Here is a 14,505-nt window from a genome sequence, read left to right as displayed (position 1 = left end):
AACAGTCGGTCCCCATGTAGTCTCGCTGCCCTATGGGGTCCCTGGCTTCATAGGGAACCAGGACTCCCAGGTGACTCCTAATCGATGGGTACCCTGTCCTGCCTGGCCAGCCTCTTCCTCACGACGGAGTAGAAAACCCTCCAGCTGTGACTGGGGGAGAGGCGGGGGGCAATATTCCACAACGGTAGGTAAGCCTTGCAATGAGGCCGAAGTTCCGAACCCGTAAGGGCCCTCTCTTCTGACCTGGCCTCCCCTGACACTTGCCTTGTCCCAGGTCCCTGACAACGATGATTGACCTTTCCTATGCATGCTCGTTTCCTATCACGTCAGCCGCTCTTGGGCAGCCGGAGCCCCCCAGGCCTGTGGAGCTAGAGCCCACCCCCTACTACCTGCATAGCCTCAAGGATGGAGGGAGCCCACCGCCCCCTCGGGACATTGCTCTGTGGAGGCTGCTGAAATGAGCAAGTCGGTGCCCACACGGACTCACTGTCTACTGGGGTCCCGGGCTTCTGCAGCAATCAGGGCTCCCAGGTGACCCTTAGTGGAGGCGGCCCTGGCCAGTTTGGCTGATCCGACCCTGGCAAGGCACTGCAGATGACTCCAGTTAGGCATTCAGAGGGAAGAGGTACATTAGCCTGGGTTAGGACTTGGACTCAGGCAGTTGCCTAGTCGAGCACAAGAGCCTGCTCTTAATACCTGAATTCCCCTCGCACTGCTGGCTCGTTGGCTACAGCGACCATCGCGATCGGCTCGTGTGCACACACACACTGACAGCTGGCCTCTGGCTGCCTTTGCACCCCAGGCCTGTGGAGCTTAAGCCAGGACCCCACCAATGACATTGCCTCTGGGGCGTAAGGAGCCCACCCTCCGAAGCCTTTCTGAGCTGGAGTATTACACTGGCAACAGGAAGTCCCTATTTGCACTTTATTATTCCTTTGGGGTACTGGGTGGATCAGTCATCAAGGTTCACAGGTGTCCCTTAGTGAAGGACACCCAGGCCATCCGTGCCCGCTGCCACACCCTGGTAAGGCAGTCCTGACTCCTGCAGCTCTGCCTTCAGGGGTAATATGCGAACTTGTGTGAGCTGAGGCTGGCAATTCGACAGAGGCCTTGCGTTCTCACAGCCTGCTCTCCTTACCAGGCTTCTCCCAATGTTGCCTGTCAAGGGCCAGGCTTCCCTGACCTGTGGGGCCCACACATGGGCAGTCGGCCCTCTTTCAGCAGTCTTGAGCAAGTGGGGGCCCCTCCTGGTCTGTGGAGCTCAGACTGGTCCCCAACCACGTATATAACATCCTAGTTGGAGGGAGACCGCCCTTTGAAAATCCTTGTAAGGAAGTGGCTTTATACTGGCAACATTCTGTCCTCATTCACACTGGCGGCCAGATGGAGTTCCTGGCTTTTCCAGCTATCAAGGCTCCAGGTGTCTCTTAAGGAAGAAGACCCCCAGAGCGTCGGCCAGAACCAATCCTGGTAGGGCAGTCCAGATTCATATAGTTTTATCTTCAAGGGAAGTATGTCCATTTGTGTATGATAAGGCTTGGAAGTAGGAAGATACCATGGACCCCCAAGAGCCAACTCTGGACCCGAGATTCTCCTGACGTTGCCCAATCCTGGTCCCTGGATTCTCTGATCCGTATGATCTGCATGTATGCAGTATATACCCCATCAGCCACCGCTACTTGGCATCCTGGGCCTCTGGGAGCCATGGCCCATCCCCAACCACTTTCACGTAGTTTCAGGTGTAGAGTGAGCCCGCCCACCATTTAGCACTCTGAGACAGCTACCGAAATGGGTGAGCCTGTCCCGTTTGGACTTACTGCCTGCTGGGGTCCCAGGCTTGTGCAACAATCAAAGCTCCCAGGTGTCTCTTATTGGAGGATACACAGGCCAGCCCCACTTCACACTCCCCACCACGCCCCCACCCCCCAGGCCTGACAAAGCAATCCAGAATCCCCAGTGCAGCCTTTGCAGGGAATACGTATATCTGTGTAGGTTAGGGCTTGGAATCAGGCAGATGTCTTGGACCTTGGTAGCCTGCTGCCATGCCTGGCCTATCCTTACACTTACCCTGTGCCAGGTCCTTGGTGACCTTGACTGCCATGAACTGCGCGTACACAGTATGGGCCCTGTCAGCCAAATTTGGGCAGCCAGAACTCTTCGGGACTGTGGAGCTCAGGCCCCTCCCTAGCCACCTGCATAGCCTCAAGGGTGGAGGGAGCCCACCTGAAGATCGCTCTGAGGCATCAGCTAAAATGTGTGACAGGCCCCATGTGGACTGGCTGGCTGTTGGGATCCTGGACCTCTGCTGTCATCAAGGCTCCCAGGTCTCTTTTTGGAAGGTACCCTGACCAGGCCTTGAAATCCAGCCCTGGCAAGGCAATCTACACTTCAGCGTTGCCTTCAGGGGGAATGTTCACATTTATCCAGATTAGTTAGATGCCATGGATCCCCAAGAGATCCCCCTTGAGATCTGGTTCTCCTGACACCGCCCAGCTCCAGGTCCTTGACTGCCCTAATCAGCACAGACACTACCAGCAGTCCTTCCCAACCAGCGGCACAGCCTCTGGGGCAGAGGGAGCGCCCCTTGAAATCTTTCTGAGGCGACAGCTTTAAACTGGCCACAGTCCCAATCTGGACTGGATGCCTAATGGTATCCTGGGTGTCTCCAGCAATCAAGCTGGAGAAGGGTCTTAGTGAAGGCCTTCCCAGCCAGTCTGCCCATGCCCCTTGGCACGCAGTCCAGGTGTCTCCAGTTTTGCCAATGTGTGTGAGTGTAGATTAAGGCAGAGGTCTTGTGCTCTCAACGACCCACTGTGGGAGCAGCCATCTCCCGGCACTGTGTGGGGGCCCTTGCGTCCACAGTTCACACCCCGCAACCTGCCTGGGGCAGTGGAGGCCCTCCAGCCCCAAGGAGCGCCTGCTTGGTCTCTAACCATCTGTACAGCCTCCATGGTGGAGGGAGCCTGCCCCCTAAAATCTTTCTTAGCCGGTTGCTTCATACTGGAGCAAGTCCCCATTTGCTGTTGCCTGGGGTGGTTTCGGGTCTCTCCGGCAATCCAGGCTCCCATTATCTCTTACGGAGGCTACCCAGGCCAGCCATCGAGCCCGCCTTGGCAAGGTGGTACAGTCCTCCAAGCCTCTCCTTCAGGGGAAGTATGTGCAACTGTGTAGCTTAGGACTTGGAATCAGGCAGATGCCATGGTGCCCCAAGAGCCTGAATTTTAGGCCCGGCCTCTCCTGACACTCACCACTTGCAAGTTCCATGGTTTCCCTGACCTGCACTGCCCATACATGCACAGTACACACTGTTGGCCAAACTCGGGCAGCTAGAGCGCCCGGGGCCTGTGGAGTTCAGGCTCTAACCCAGTAACCTCAAGTTCTCATTCTGACTGTCTGCTTGATGGGATCCAGGACTTACAGGAATCTAAGTTCCCAGGCGTCTCTCAGTGCAGGATCGCCCAGCTAGCCCACCGGCCCTGCCCCGGCCAGGCGGCTCAGCTTCCTCCAGCTTTGCCTTCAGGGGGAATATGTGTATTTGTTGAGGTGAGGGCTTGAAATAAGGCAAATGCCCCCATGGCCTATTTGTGAAATTTGGCCTCTCCCTACACTTGGCCTGTTCCATGCCTCTGCCTACCATGACCTGCAGACCTATGGAGCTCAGGCGGGTCTCCAACCACCTGGATAGCCTTGTCCGGTGGGAGCCCACCCACGAAAATTGTTGAGGCTGCATCTTAAAACTGGAAACAGTCAATCCCCGTTTTGATGTGCTGTCTGATGGGGTCCCAAGCTTCTATAGAAATCAAGCCCCTTGGGGGGTCTGTCATTGGAACATACCCAGGCCAGCTCTGCAGGTTCAACTGGGTCATTAGCTGGAGGATGATAGGCCCCAGGCTTGCTGAGCCTTACCACAAAGCTTGCAGGCTTTCAAAGGAAATACATTTAAACTATTTTATTAATTTAAAAAATACAAATAGAAACAATAGCATTACTACCTTTAGTGATAGAAACACCCCTGGAACTTCTCTGCCAACCCCTGAAAATGAACTGGGAAACTCAAATTTACCTCACAAGAGAAAAAACTCAAAAGTCCAGAGACAGATTCTAGACCAATTTCTTCTACAGGTCTGGTATCACTCAAGAAGCAATTCTTCTTAATGTAGAACGTAATTAGAGTTTTTCTAGGATAACAATTAAACACTGAACGGTACGGTATCATATGCCTACAAATCCCTATTCTAAGTCAAAAAAACAAACTGCGGAAATAATGCAAGATGAACTATCAGATACACAAAAGAAAATCTGGAAACTTGAAAAAACAAAACAATTGAATAAAAATTAAGAAGACATTTGGTAATAAATTTTAATTATTTTACATTTAAAAAATATAAAGTTTTATGCTTTAAAAATAATCATTTTATTCATGAATAGACCCAAAGCTAATATACTGCTTCTTTTTAAAATAAGTTTTGAAATAGTGGATAGAAAACTGACAATAGTTTCAGTTGATTGCACTTATACATGGAAGGAAACGTGATTTTTAACAAAGGCTAAACATTAAAAAAAGAAAGTGCCATTTTAAAATCTTTTTCTAAATTATATTGAAAGGAAATGATGAAAAACCATATTCAACTGAATGAAGAACCAAAAACATTTGTTTCGTTGGTGATCTGAAACACTGATAGATGAGATAGAGACACACATTTCATACTGGTGCTTCACAGATCTGAGGTAGCACAGGTCAGCAGGCCAGCAGAACAATTCTACAAGGCACCATTGGTTTTGTGTGACATAACGCTAGCTGGCACCTGAGATCTACAAATACAGAAAAAAATTCAAATATGGTATATAAATTTTTCTTCAATTTTCTCTGATTTTATATTGGGTTGATACTGATAGGATACTCACTATGCTTTGTCTTTTTGTTCAGGCAGGTCTTTCCTCACATCTATTTGAGAGATTCCTTCTCAAAGTCGCAAATGTAAATAGTTCTTTCAGGTATGTCCCTACACTCAACTGAACACCAGTTAAGGCCCTGGTTAGAACAGATCTGTTTTTCCTGTGACAGGAATTTTCCAATAGATTCTTCTCCCATGTCTCTGTAATCTCTTTTTAGGGATCAATAAAGATCCCTGTATCTTCCTACTGTTTCAAAAAATCCTTCCATGTTTTTTAAACATGTGACTTCCTTCATGCTTTAATCATCAAAATGCTTAAAGCAAGAAGGAAGTCACATGATTAAAGGATGGAAGGGTTTTGGAAACACCAGGAAGACATACACACATACACACACATATACATTATATATATACATATTCTGCTCCCACAACAGCAGAGAGGCCAACACCTAGTTGCAACATTCCAGGATCATGGTGATAGTTCTCAGGTATGCCATGCCTTGGAACAGACCCTTCATTAGGTCAAGATAACTTTAGCAGAGCTCTGCCTTCAGAGCTGCAATGCAAATCAACAACTACGGTCTCCACAAACACTGTTCTCAATCTTTCTTACGATCACAGAACATGGTTCAACAACTCATATTGGTCATTAAAACCTCTTAGAATCTATTTGCCATGTCTGCTTCCTTTTACGAAGTATAATCTCTCCTGCATTTCTTTAATTGTTAACCTAACGGTATTTCTGACCATCTAGTCGAGAAATGAGCTGCATTATGTCATGTTCCATCACTGTGTAACAAGTAAACAGCATGGTGCAGTTATGCTACTGTACCCATACAAAACCTACTATTCAATTAGTTATTAAAATCTGTTCTGCTTAAATGGCACTCAAAGCTCTCATCCTAGACAATTATAAAATTCCATTCAGGGGAGACAGAAATGATGACTAACAGATATTAACAACAGCATTAGAAATATGCTAAGCAAATACTAGCTTATACACTCTTTTCATCTGTAGGTCTTTATCCTTCAAAAATAGCATGTCTCTACAATAAACCTCTATTTCATCTTCTTCCAACTCGTACGTTTTAATACATTCATTATTTTCCTACTCATTTTTCTATCTTCTAAGATTTTTTTTCACTTAATCAGTGATTTTCAAATTTCAATATCAGTGGAACTCTTTGTTCCAATGGAATCTTATGGAGACTCCCACTATACAAAGCAGTCAAAAGCAGAACTGCTCCGATAAAAAGGGGAGGGCTGTCAGTAGACACAGCTTAGAAACCACTGCTCTAAAACATTCAAGAAAGCTGAAGAAAAGATATGGTCCATTGGAACATCTTCATTTCCAAAGATGATGAACAACTTCCCCCTTGTTTCCAATTCTTAAGAACATCTCTTGAGGACAGCGGCTTTTATCTCAGCCCATTAACGGAATAAAAGCACAGTGCCTTACATACAGCTAAGTATTTGAATTCATATTTCTTCTCATACTATTAAAAAATGCAAATTAGTATAAGATGTAATCCCATTACTAGGTTATTAATGTCAGTTTAAAAAATATTTAATATGTGATAGAAAAAACAGTTTTTAAATTACCATCACTTCCTAACAGTCATTGCTCTAGTCCAAGTCTAAACACTAGCCAAAAGGCTCCTTATCAAGAAAACAAAAATCACTCCGTAGTCATTCGGAGAAGATTTTATCTTCTCATGCAATGATTCTGTGGCTATATTTTTGGATTAGAAAAAAAGCTTCAGTTATATATTCTACGCATATTTTAAACCTGATTTTCTTGAAAGGCCAGGAAAAAAGGTCAAGTTTTGTCAAACTTAGAAAGATAGTACAAAAGTTAAAAAAATGAAATTTTTTTCCCTAAAATAAGCTCATTTGTGTTTTCCAGGCTTTTCATCAACCTCCTTCCACAGAAACAGGTTTTAAACTGACTTTTTAATAAATCCATGCCTTCAGAAACCACCTCTGTGCTTAGCTTATAAAAGGCACCCCTGATCCTCAATGTTCCTCACAGGCTGGACGGGCAGCACAAGGTGTGAAATGCGGCTCCAGAGCCCACTCAGTTTGTCTGAGTCCATGTGGTTGAAGGAGCGGGGAGTGTCAGAGTTGGTAAACTTGGCCCAGAGTAAATCTCTCACTTTTTCCTCAGTTTCCCTCGGGCCAACACTTGCTTCTAATGTTTCCTCCTCCAGGAGAACAGTGAGGACCAGGGCCACATCTTTGAAGGCGGCATTTTCATGGTCACAATACTTGTAGAAGATCAAGGTAGAGCCTGCAGGCAGGGACTCAAAGTGGTGCACCACAGCCGCCTTCTGGCCATTCTCAAAGCCCGAGCTCAGCTCCATGTCAACCAAGTGCTTGACCGTGTCACTGTCCTCCAAGGTTCTTCCAGCCCCATCAATCTGAATGGCAGAGACTTTCTGGGAGGAGGTGTAGGCATCCGCAACGAGGTGACTCAGGCACTTCAGGGTCTCTCTTCCCTCTTGAGCTGCTGTAAATATGATGGTGGCTGGCTCAGTGGGGTTTGAAGCATTGAGGTGCTTTTGGAGAAATTTACGTCCTCTCTGCCACAAGAAGGAACTCTGGCCCGGGAATTTAGCCTTCAATTGGCTGAACTGAGCCAAAAAGGCTTCCAAAGCTGGATTTTTGGGCACTTGCTGGGCTGGAGAGGAATAGTAGCTATTAACACAATGTAGCAAAACAATAGTCATAACCAAGCCAAGAAAGATGGGGCCTGTCAGAGAAAGCGAAAACAAAACACAAAATTAGAATGTGGATCAGGAATAAAACCTGTGGTAAACTGAAATGAGTTAGAGATACCGTCAGATTTTACTAGTTGTGGTGAGTTTCTTTTGCCTGTATCCTTTAAAGTTTGAGATATTAAGGTCTACCAGAAATACTTATTCTCTAATTTCTTAGATTTAATTATTTGAACATATTCTATTTTTGTTGAAAGGTGAAAGCTCAGTTTTTGTCTTTACTGCTGTAACTAATGATGTGATTTGGAAATGAATGACCAGGGTAGTCTTCCACCTTCTCCAAGTACCTGTGACCTACAATAAGCCATTATTTCCTTAAGGATCAAAATGTAAATATGCCACTTGAGAAGTTAATAAATACTCTGTAATTAAAAAGCAGTTTTAGTTTCTATATTTACGAAAAGACTTTCCTCCTATGGGAGTTCCCATTTTGTTAAGGATGGCGAAACATCTGCCAGGGCCCCTACATGAAAAGTCCTTAAAACTCTATTGCTCTATTGCACTAGTACTTATTATCAAACATTTTTAAAAAACATACTAAAACAAGCCACGGTAATTAGACACCAAAGAGAAACAAAAGGCTTCCAAATTGGTAAGAAGTAAAACTTTCACTATTTGCAGATGACATGATACTCTATAGAGAAAACCCTAAAGACACCACCAAAAAACTACTAGAACCCATAAATGAATTCAATAAAGTTGCTGGATATAAAATCAATGTGCAGAAATCTGTTGAATTTGTATACACTAATAATGAAGCAGCAGAAAGAGGAATCAAGAAAACAATCCCATTTACACACCAAAAATAGTAAGATACTTTGCAATAAACCTAACCCAACAGGTGAAAGACATGGACTCTGAACACTAAGGAGCACTGATGACAGAAACTGAAGATGACACCGAGAAATGGAAAGACATGTGATGTTCATGGACTGGAAGAACAAATATGATTAAAATGGCTGTTCTACCCAAAGCAATCTACACATTCAATGCAACCCCTATCAATAATATCAACAGTATTTTTCACAGAACTAGAACAAATAATCCTAAAATATATATGGAACACAAAAGGCCCTGAAGAGCCAGAGCAATTTTTAAAAAGAAAAGCAAAGCTGGAGGTATTTCAATTCCAGACTTCCAGGTATATTACAAAGCTGTAGTGATCAAACAGTATGGTACTGGTATAAAAACAGCCACACAGATCAATGGAACAGAATAGAGCCCAGAAATAAGCCCATGACTGTATGGTCAAGTAGTCTTTGACAAAGCAGGAAAGAAAATCCAATGGGGGAAAAATAGTCTCTTCAACAAATGGTGTTGGGAAAACTGGACAGCTACATGCAAAAGAACGAAACTAGACCACTTTCTTACACCATACACAAAAACAAGTTCAAAATGATTAAAGACCTAAATGTGAGACCTAAAACTATAAAACCGTAAAATCCTAGAAAAGAACACAGGTAGTAATCTGCAATAGACTGTAGTCACATTTTCCTAGGTATGTCCCCCCTAAAGCAAGGGAAATAAAAGCAAAACTAACCTATCGGGACTACATCCAAATACAAAGCTCCTGCACGGCGAAGGAAACAATCAACAGAACTAAAAGGCAACCTGCTGAACGGGAGAAGATATCTGCAAAGGACATATCTGATAAAGGGTTAGTATCAAAAATTTATAAAAGGCTTACACAAATTAACACCCCAAAAAACAAATAATCAAATTAAAACAATGGGCAGAAGAAATGAGCTAACGTTTCTCCAAAGAAGACATCCAGATGGCCAACAGACACATGAAAAGATGCTCACCATCATTCATCATCAGACAACTGCAGATCGAAAGTACAAATAGCTATCACCTCACACCTGTCCAAACGGCTAAGATCAACATCGTCAGAAACAACAGGTGAGGGAGGTGAGGATGTGGAGAAAGGGGAACCTTCCTGCACTGCTGGCGGGAATGCAAACTGGTGCAGCCACTGTGGAAACAGTATGCGGGGTCCTCAAAAGTTAAAAATAGAACTACTCTACTATACAGTAATTGTACTACTGGGTATTTACACAAAAAATACAAAAACACTCACTCAAAGAGATACACGCATCCCTATGTTTATTGCAGCATTATTTACAATAGCCAAATTATGGCAGCAGCCCAAGTGTCCATCAATAGATGAATGGATAAAAATGTGGTGTATATACACACGATGGAATATTATTCAGCCAAAAAAAATGAAATCTTGCCATTTGCAACAACATGGATGGATCTAGAGAGTGTAATGCTAAGTGAAATTAGTCAGAGAAAGACAAATACCGTATGATTTCACTCATGTGGAATTTAAGAAACAAGACAAATGAGCAAGGAAGAAAAAAAGAGACAAACCAAAATCACAGACTCTTAACTATAGAGAACAAACTGATGATTACTAGAGGGGAGAGGGTGGGGAGAATGGGTGAAATAGGTGATGGGGATTAGGGAGGGCACTTGCTGTGATGAGCACAGGGTGGTATATGGAGTTGCTGAATCACTATATTGTACACCCGAGACTAATGTAACACTGTAAGTTACCTATACTGGAATTAAAACAAAACAAAACAATATAATACAAAACAATGTCACAACTGTTTAAATCTGCTAGTTTTCTACGTGTTTTCTCTGAGGATTTACTATGTGAATCAACATGGCAATAAGACCAATTTTATTCTCACCATAACTCAAAAAATCCTTCTTATTCGTCTTTCTTACAGTAGCCGGTGCATTCTCTTTGTTTTCTTCCAACTCTTGTGTTTCTTGCTGATGACTTTCAGTCACTGGGGAGAAAAGGAATATTATTTTCAGACAATACACTAATGGGGTATCATATACTTTAAATCTCTTACTAGACCAAAGAGTTATTAGGTTGAGAGGATTTCTATACTTCTAAAATCTTCTTATACAAAGCTAACTTTTTCCTGTCTCTTCCTTAGGGCTATTTCTTTTACTCAGAAGAATAAAATGAAGTGCTGTGAAATTCATGTAAGGTTACTGTTGCTACATTCACTATTCCTCACTGGCCCTCACATCAAAGACAAAGAAACAAGCATCCTAATATTGCAGCCAAACCTATCTACAATGTGTTTTGAGAAAATGTACAAAATTAAAAAGGGATTGAAGAAGTGTTAGCTGGCGACACCTTGCTGGCTCAGTTGGGAGAGCATGCAACTTTTGATCTCAGGGTCATGACTTCGAGCCCTACATTGGGCACAGTATAGCCTACTTTAAATAAATAAATGACCATTGTTAAAAATAAATAAATAAAGCACACATAATAAAACACTTTTTAAAAAAAGAAGTGTTAGCTGAACACAAGACTCAACATCACAAGGCAATGGCACTCTAATTCCAGGGTTCAAGTCATGTGGCTTCTCAAGACCCCAAGTATACAAAAACAGAGAATCTAAGTTTAGAGACAGGAGAGATTACTGTACAGTTACAAAACAGCTTCCAAAAGCAAGTTTGAACCTCTTATGAAGGAACGATAAAAAGCAAGGAATACAAAGTTAAAAAAAATTAATGAATGACATAAAAATGTAGGTGTGGGGGCGCCTAGGTAGCTCAGTTGTTAAGCGTCTGCTTTCGGCTCAGGGCGTGACCCCGGCGTTCTGGGATCGAGCCCCACATCAGGCTCCTCTGCTGGGAGCCTGCTTCTTCCTCTCCCACTCCCCCTGCTTGCGTTCCCTCTCTCGCTGGCTGTCTGTCTCTCTGTCAAATAAATAAATAAAATATATTTTTTTTAAAATGTAGGTGTGGGGTGAGATATCAATCTTAAAATGTGTGGGTGAAAAGGAGGGCAGTATTTTGTAGCACTCTACGTCACTCTACAGTTGAGATGTGTGCTTACTGGAAAAATAATTTGAACGGTATACTCTATTAACATAAAGAAATAAGATCATCTCCACCTAGAAAGGGCCATGAATTTAGTCACAGCACACCCGAAAAAATAGGGCTTTAAAATATCATATCACAAAATATGAAAGGATCGTTAATGATCCCCTACCGAACCCCCCCTTACCTATCATGGCAAAAGGTCTAGGGATGTTAAGGGCCTTGCCCACGGTCACATAAAGAGATGTGGCCTAGCTGAGATTAGAACAAGGTTTCTCCAAACTGAGGGCTACAGAGGGGAGGGGGGTGGGGGAATGGGATAGACCGGTGATGGGTAGTAAGGAGGGCACGTATTGCATGGTGCACTGGGTGTTATACACAACTAATGAATCATCAAGCCTTACATCGAAAACCGGGGATGTACTGTATGGTGACTAACATAATATAATAAAAAATCATTATTAAAAAAAAAAAAAAAAAGAACAAGGTTTCTCATCAGCTAGGTCAGCCCATTCCGCTATATTAAGTTGCTTCCCATACACAGCCTGCATTTTTAAAACAATATTTTCTTCCTCTACTCAGTGAACCTGCATACTGGTGAAAATCTGACGGAAGATAATAGTTCATACAAGTCACAGTCATTCATTTATGTAACAACTATTCATAAAGTTGCTTCTCTGTGCCAGGGGCCAGAGAAACACAACGAATGACAGAGGCATAGTCCTTGCCGCCTTCACTGAAGTTACAGACTATTCTAATGATTAGTGAATGAAACACTATTTGAGATCAGCCACTGATTTATAGTGAAACATGAATTTCCAGCCCTTAGTCGAGTCCCTGATGAACAGAATGTCTTACATTTTATATCCCTTTGCACTTGGCAAATAGGCATTTTACACTGAGCTCTTCCGAGTACTTAATAAAATACAAATCAACACATGGAATTATAGACAGTGAGAGCTGGGAGAGACCAGCTGGATAGCTCTTATCCAACTTTTTCATTCTACAAATAGGAAACTGAAGTACCAAGGAGTTAAGAGACTTGCCCAGGGTCACCCAAGTTAGCAAATGGTAGGGCCACAACTAGAATTCATGTCTCTTTTGTGTTCCAGTTAAGGCCTTAGCCACTGCGACTATCATCTTCATAAGAGAAGACAGGATGCTTACTATAAACTATAAAAAGAGTTTAAAAATGCAGTTTATGTGTTGGATACTACTTAAGTAGTGTAATGAGCTAGTCAAGGAGATGAAAAACCTCACTCTAATTTCAGCTCAGTCATATCTCTTTAACTGACCTTGAGCCAAGCCCAAAGGCCTTGATCCTATGAAGAGAAGTTTTCTAAAAACAAGGACCCCGACCTATGCTGTGTTCTCAGTAACAGAGCAATACAAAACAGAAGTCCAAGGGGCTAGTTCACCTGGTGTCGGCAGTCGCCTCCTCACAGTACCCTGGCTCTCCGGTGCTGCAGGGGAGTGCTCAGGGGTCTGGGCCTCCTGAGGGTCTATGGCAGGTGGCTCCGGTGAAACTCCAGGTCCGCTGCCCACTTCCTTGGGCAGGGCTGCAGAGCTGCTCCCTAAGAGTGCGTCTTCTCTTCCTACCCCGTCACTTGGAGAACAGGTGGGTTCTGGTGGGTTCTGTTCTTCCTGAGAACTCTGGCTGTTCTCACGTTCTGTTTTATCCTTTAGATAGTCCCCATGATCTGTCCCATCTGGACTTTCTGATCGATCATCTGTGTCTGCACTTCCTTGATGTATTATTTCTACCTCTTGGTGGACTTCGTTAAGGCCAGAGGCAGGGTCTGGGGTCTGAGCTTCTTCAGCGGTACTTGCTGGGACTGTGGTCTCCTGTGCCTGAGAACTTATTGACGGGTCATTTTTCAAATCCTTTTGAGAGGCTATTGAGATAAAAATTTGTAATTTTTATTGAAAAAAATTCCCTATTTTTTTGCAGTTTAACAAGGTCCCTGATTCATAATAAGTAATACATGTATAGATTTTGAGTTTACAAGGCACTCTTCCTAAACATTATTTCTCTTGATTTCCGCTAAAGGTGATTAAGACAAACTTATTATGTATTAATAAATCTAATAATACTAATGTTAAACTATTTTGAATGACAGAACCAATTTTTGGTTGTATTGAATACATCTTCTTCCCTAATGCAATAATGAATCTAGGCAATCATCGTCAACAGCAACTAAAGCCACTATGCAAAAAGCCGATGAGAAATTTTATAATGAATGGACCAGACTGACAAAACTGCTGAGCCAACTGATCAATCTTAACATCATAGAAAGAGGGAATACCAGACATCATTAACCTCCCAATTCAATGCAAGGGGAAGTACACTATACCACCTATGAAGTATTCTTGCCAAGCAAATGAATTGGTATCTGATCAAGATTCTAATTACCAATTTCCGTGAAATACACAGATAGAGGAATATATTAAATCATGCCTCAGACATATAATAGGTAAAACCCAAAATGTGAGAAATTCAAAGGGACAAGAGACTTTCTTTAATAACAGCAAGAAAAGAAAAAAAAGGAAGGGTGACCTATTAAGGGAAACTTAAAGAGAAGAAATATATCAACCAAATGCAATGTGTGACCACACTGTTTAGATCTAGTGTTGAATAAATTGTTGAAGAAATATTTATGAGATAATCAGATAATTTAAATGCCAGATATTTGCTGATAACAAAGGAATTACTATTCATCTTTTAAGTATGATACAGTGTGATAATTTTTTAAAGCATCTTTTTTACACGATGTCCAGAATTTGCCTCAATTCAAGAATATGGGTGAAAGAAGCAAGACTATAGATGAAATATGTTGACAGCAGATGAATCCATTTGATGGGTACATGGGATTCATCTCATCTCCTTCTCCACTCTAATGTATATCTGACATTTTCTATAATAAAGCTTAAAAAGGCAACCTAAGAAATGTATTAATCAAATGCTGTGAGTGGCC

At 42.8% G+C, this 14,505-nt stretch overlaps 1 protein-coding gene across 8 annotated transcripts in view; it reads right to left on the bottom strand.

The window, feature by feature from the left end:
* Positions 1-3,934: 3,934 nt before the first annotated feature.
* The window catches only part of LOC113262695 (torsin-1A-interacting protein 2-like), a 40,080-nt gene continuing 29,509 nt past the window's right edge, over positions 3,935-14,505 (bottom strand). For all 8 annotated transcript variants that reach the window (XM_026509150.4, XM_048224981.2, XM_048224977.2 and 5 more), the window contains 3 exons: positions 12,949-13,425; positions 10,375-10,476; positions 3,935-7,647 (listed from right to left, as the gene is read on the bottom strand). In XM_026509150.4, the coding sequence (XP_026364935.1) occupies positions 6,890-7,647; positions 10,375-10,476; positions 12,949-13,425 (1,337 nt within the window). In that variant the 3' untranslated portion in view covers positions 3,935-6,889. The remainder of the gene's footprint in view (positions 7,648-10,374; positions 10,477-12,948; positions 13,426-14,505) is intronic.

Source organism: Ursus arctos, unplaced genomic scaffold (genome assembly GCF_023065955.2).
Source record: "Ursus arctos isolate Adak ecotype North America unplaced genomic scaffold, UrsArc2.0 scaffold_2, whole genome shotgun sequence".
Taxonomy (NCBI): Eukaryota; Metazoa; Chordata; class Mammalia; order Carnivora; family Ursidae; genus Ursus; species Ursus arctos.
Note: the sequence above shows the minus strand (reverse complement) of the source record. Positions and strands in the feature narration are given on the sequence as shown.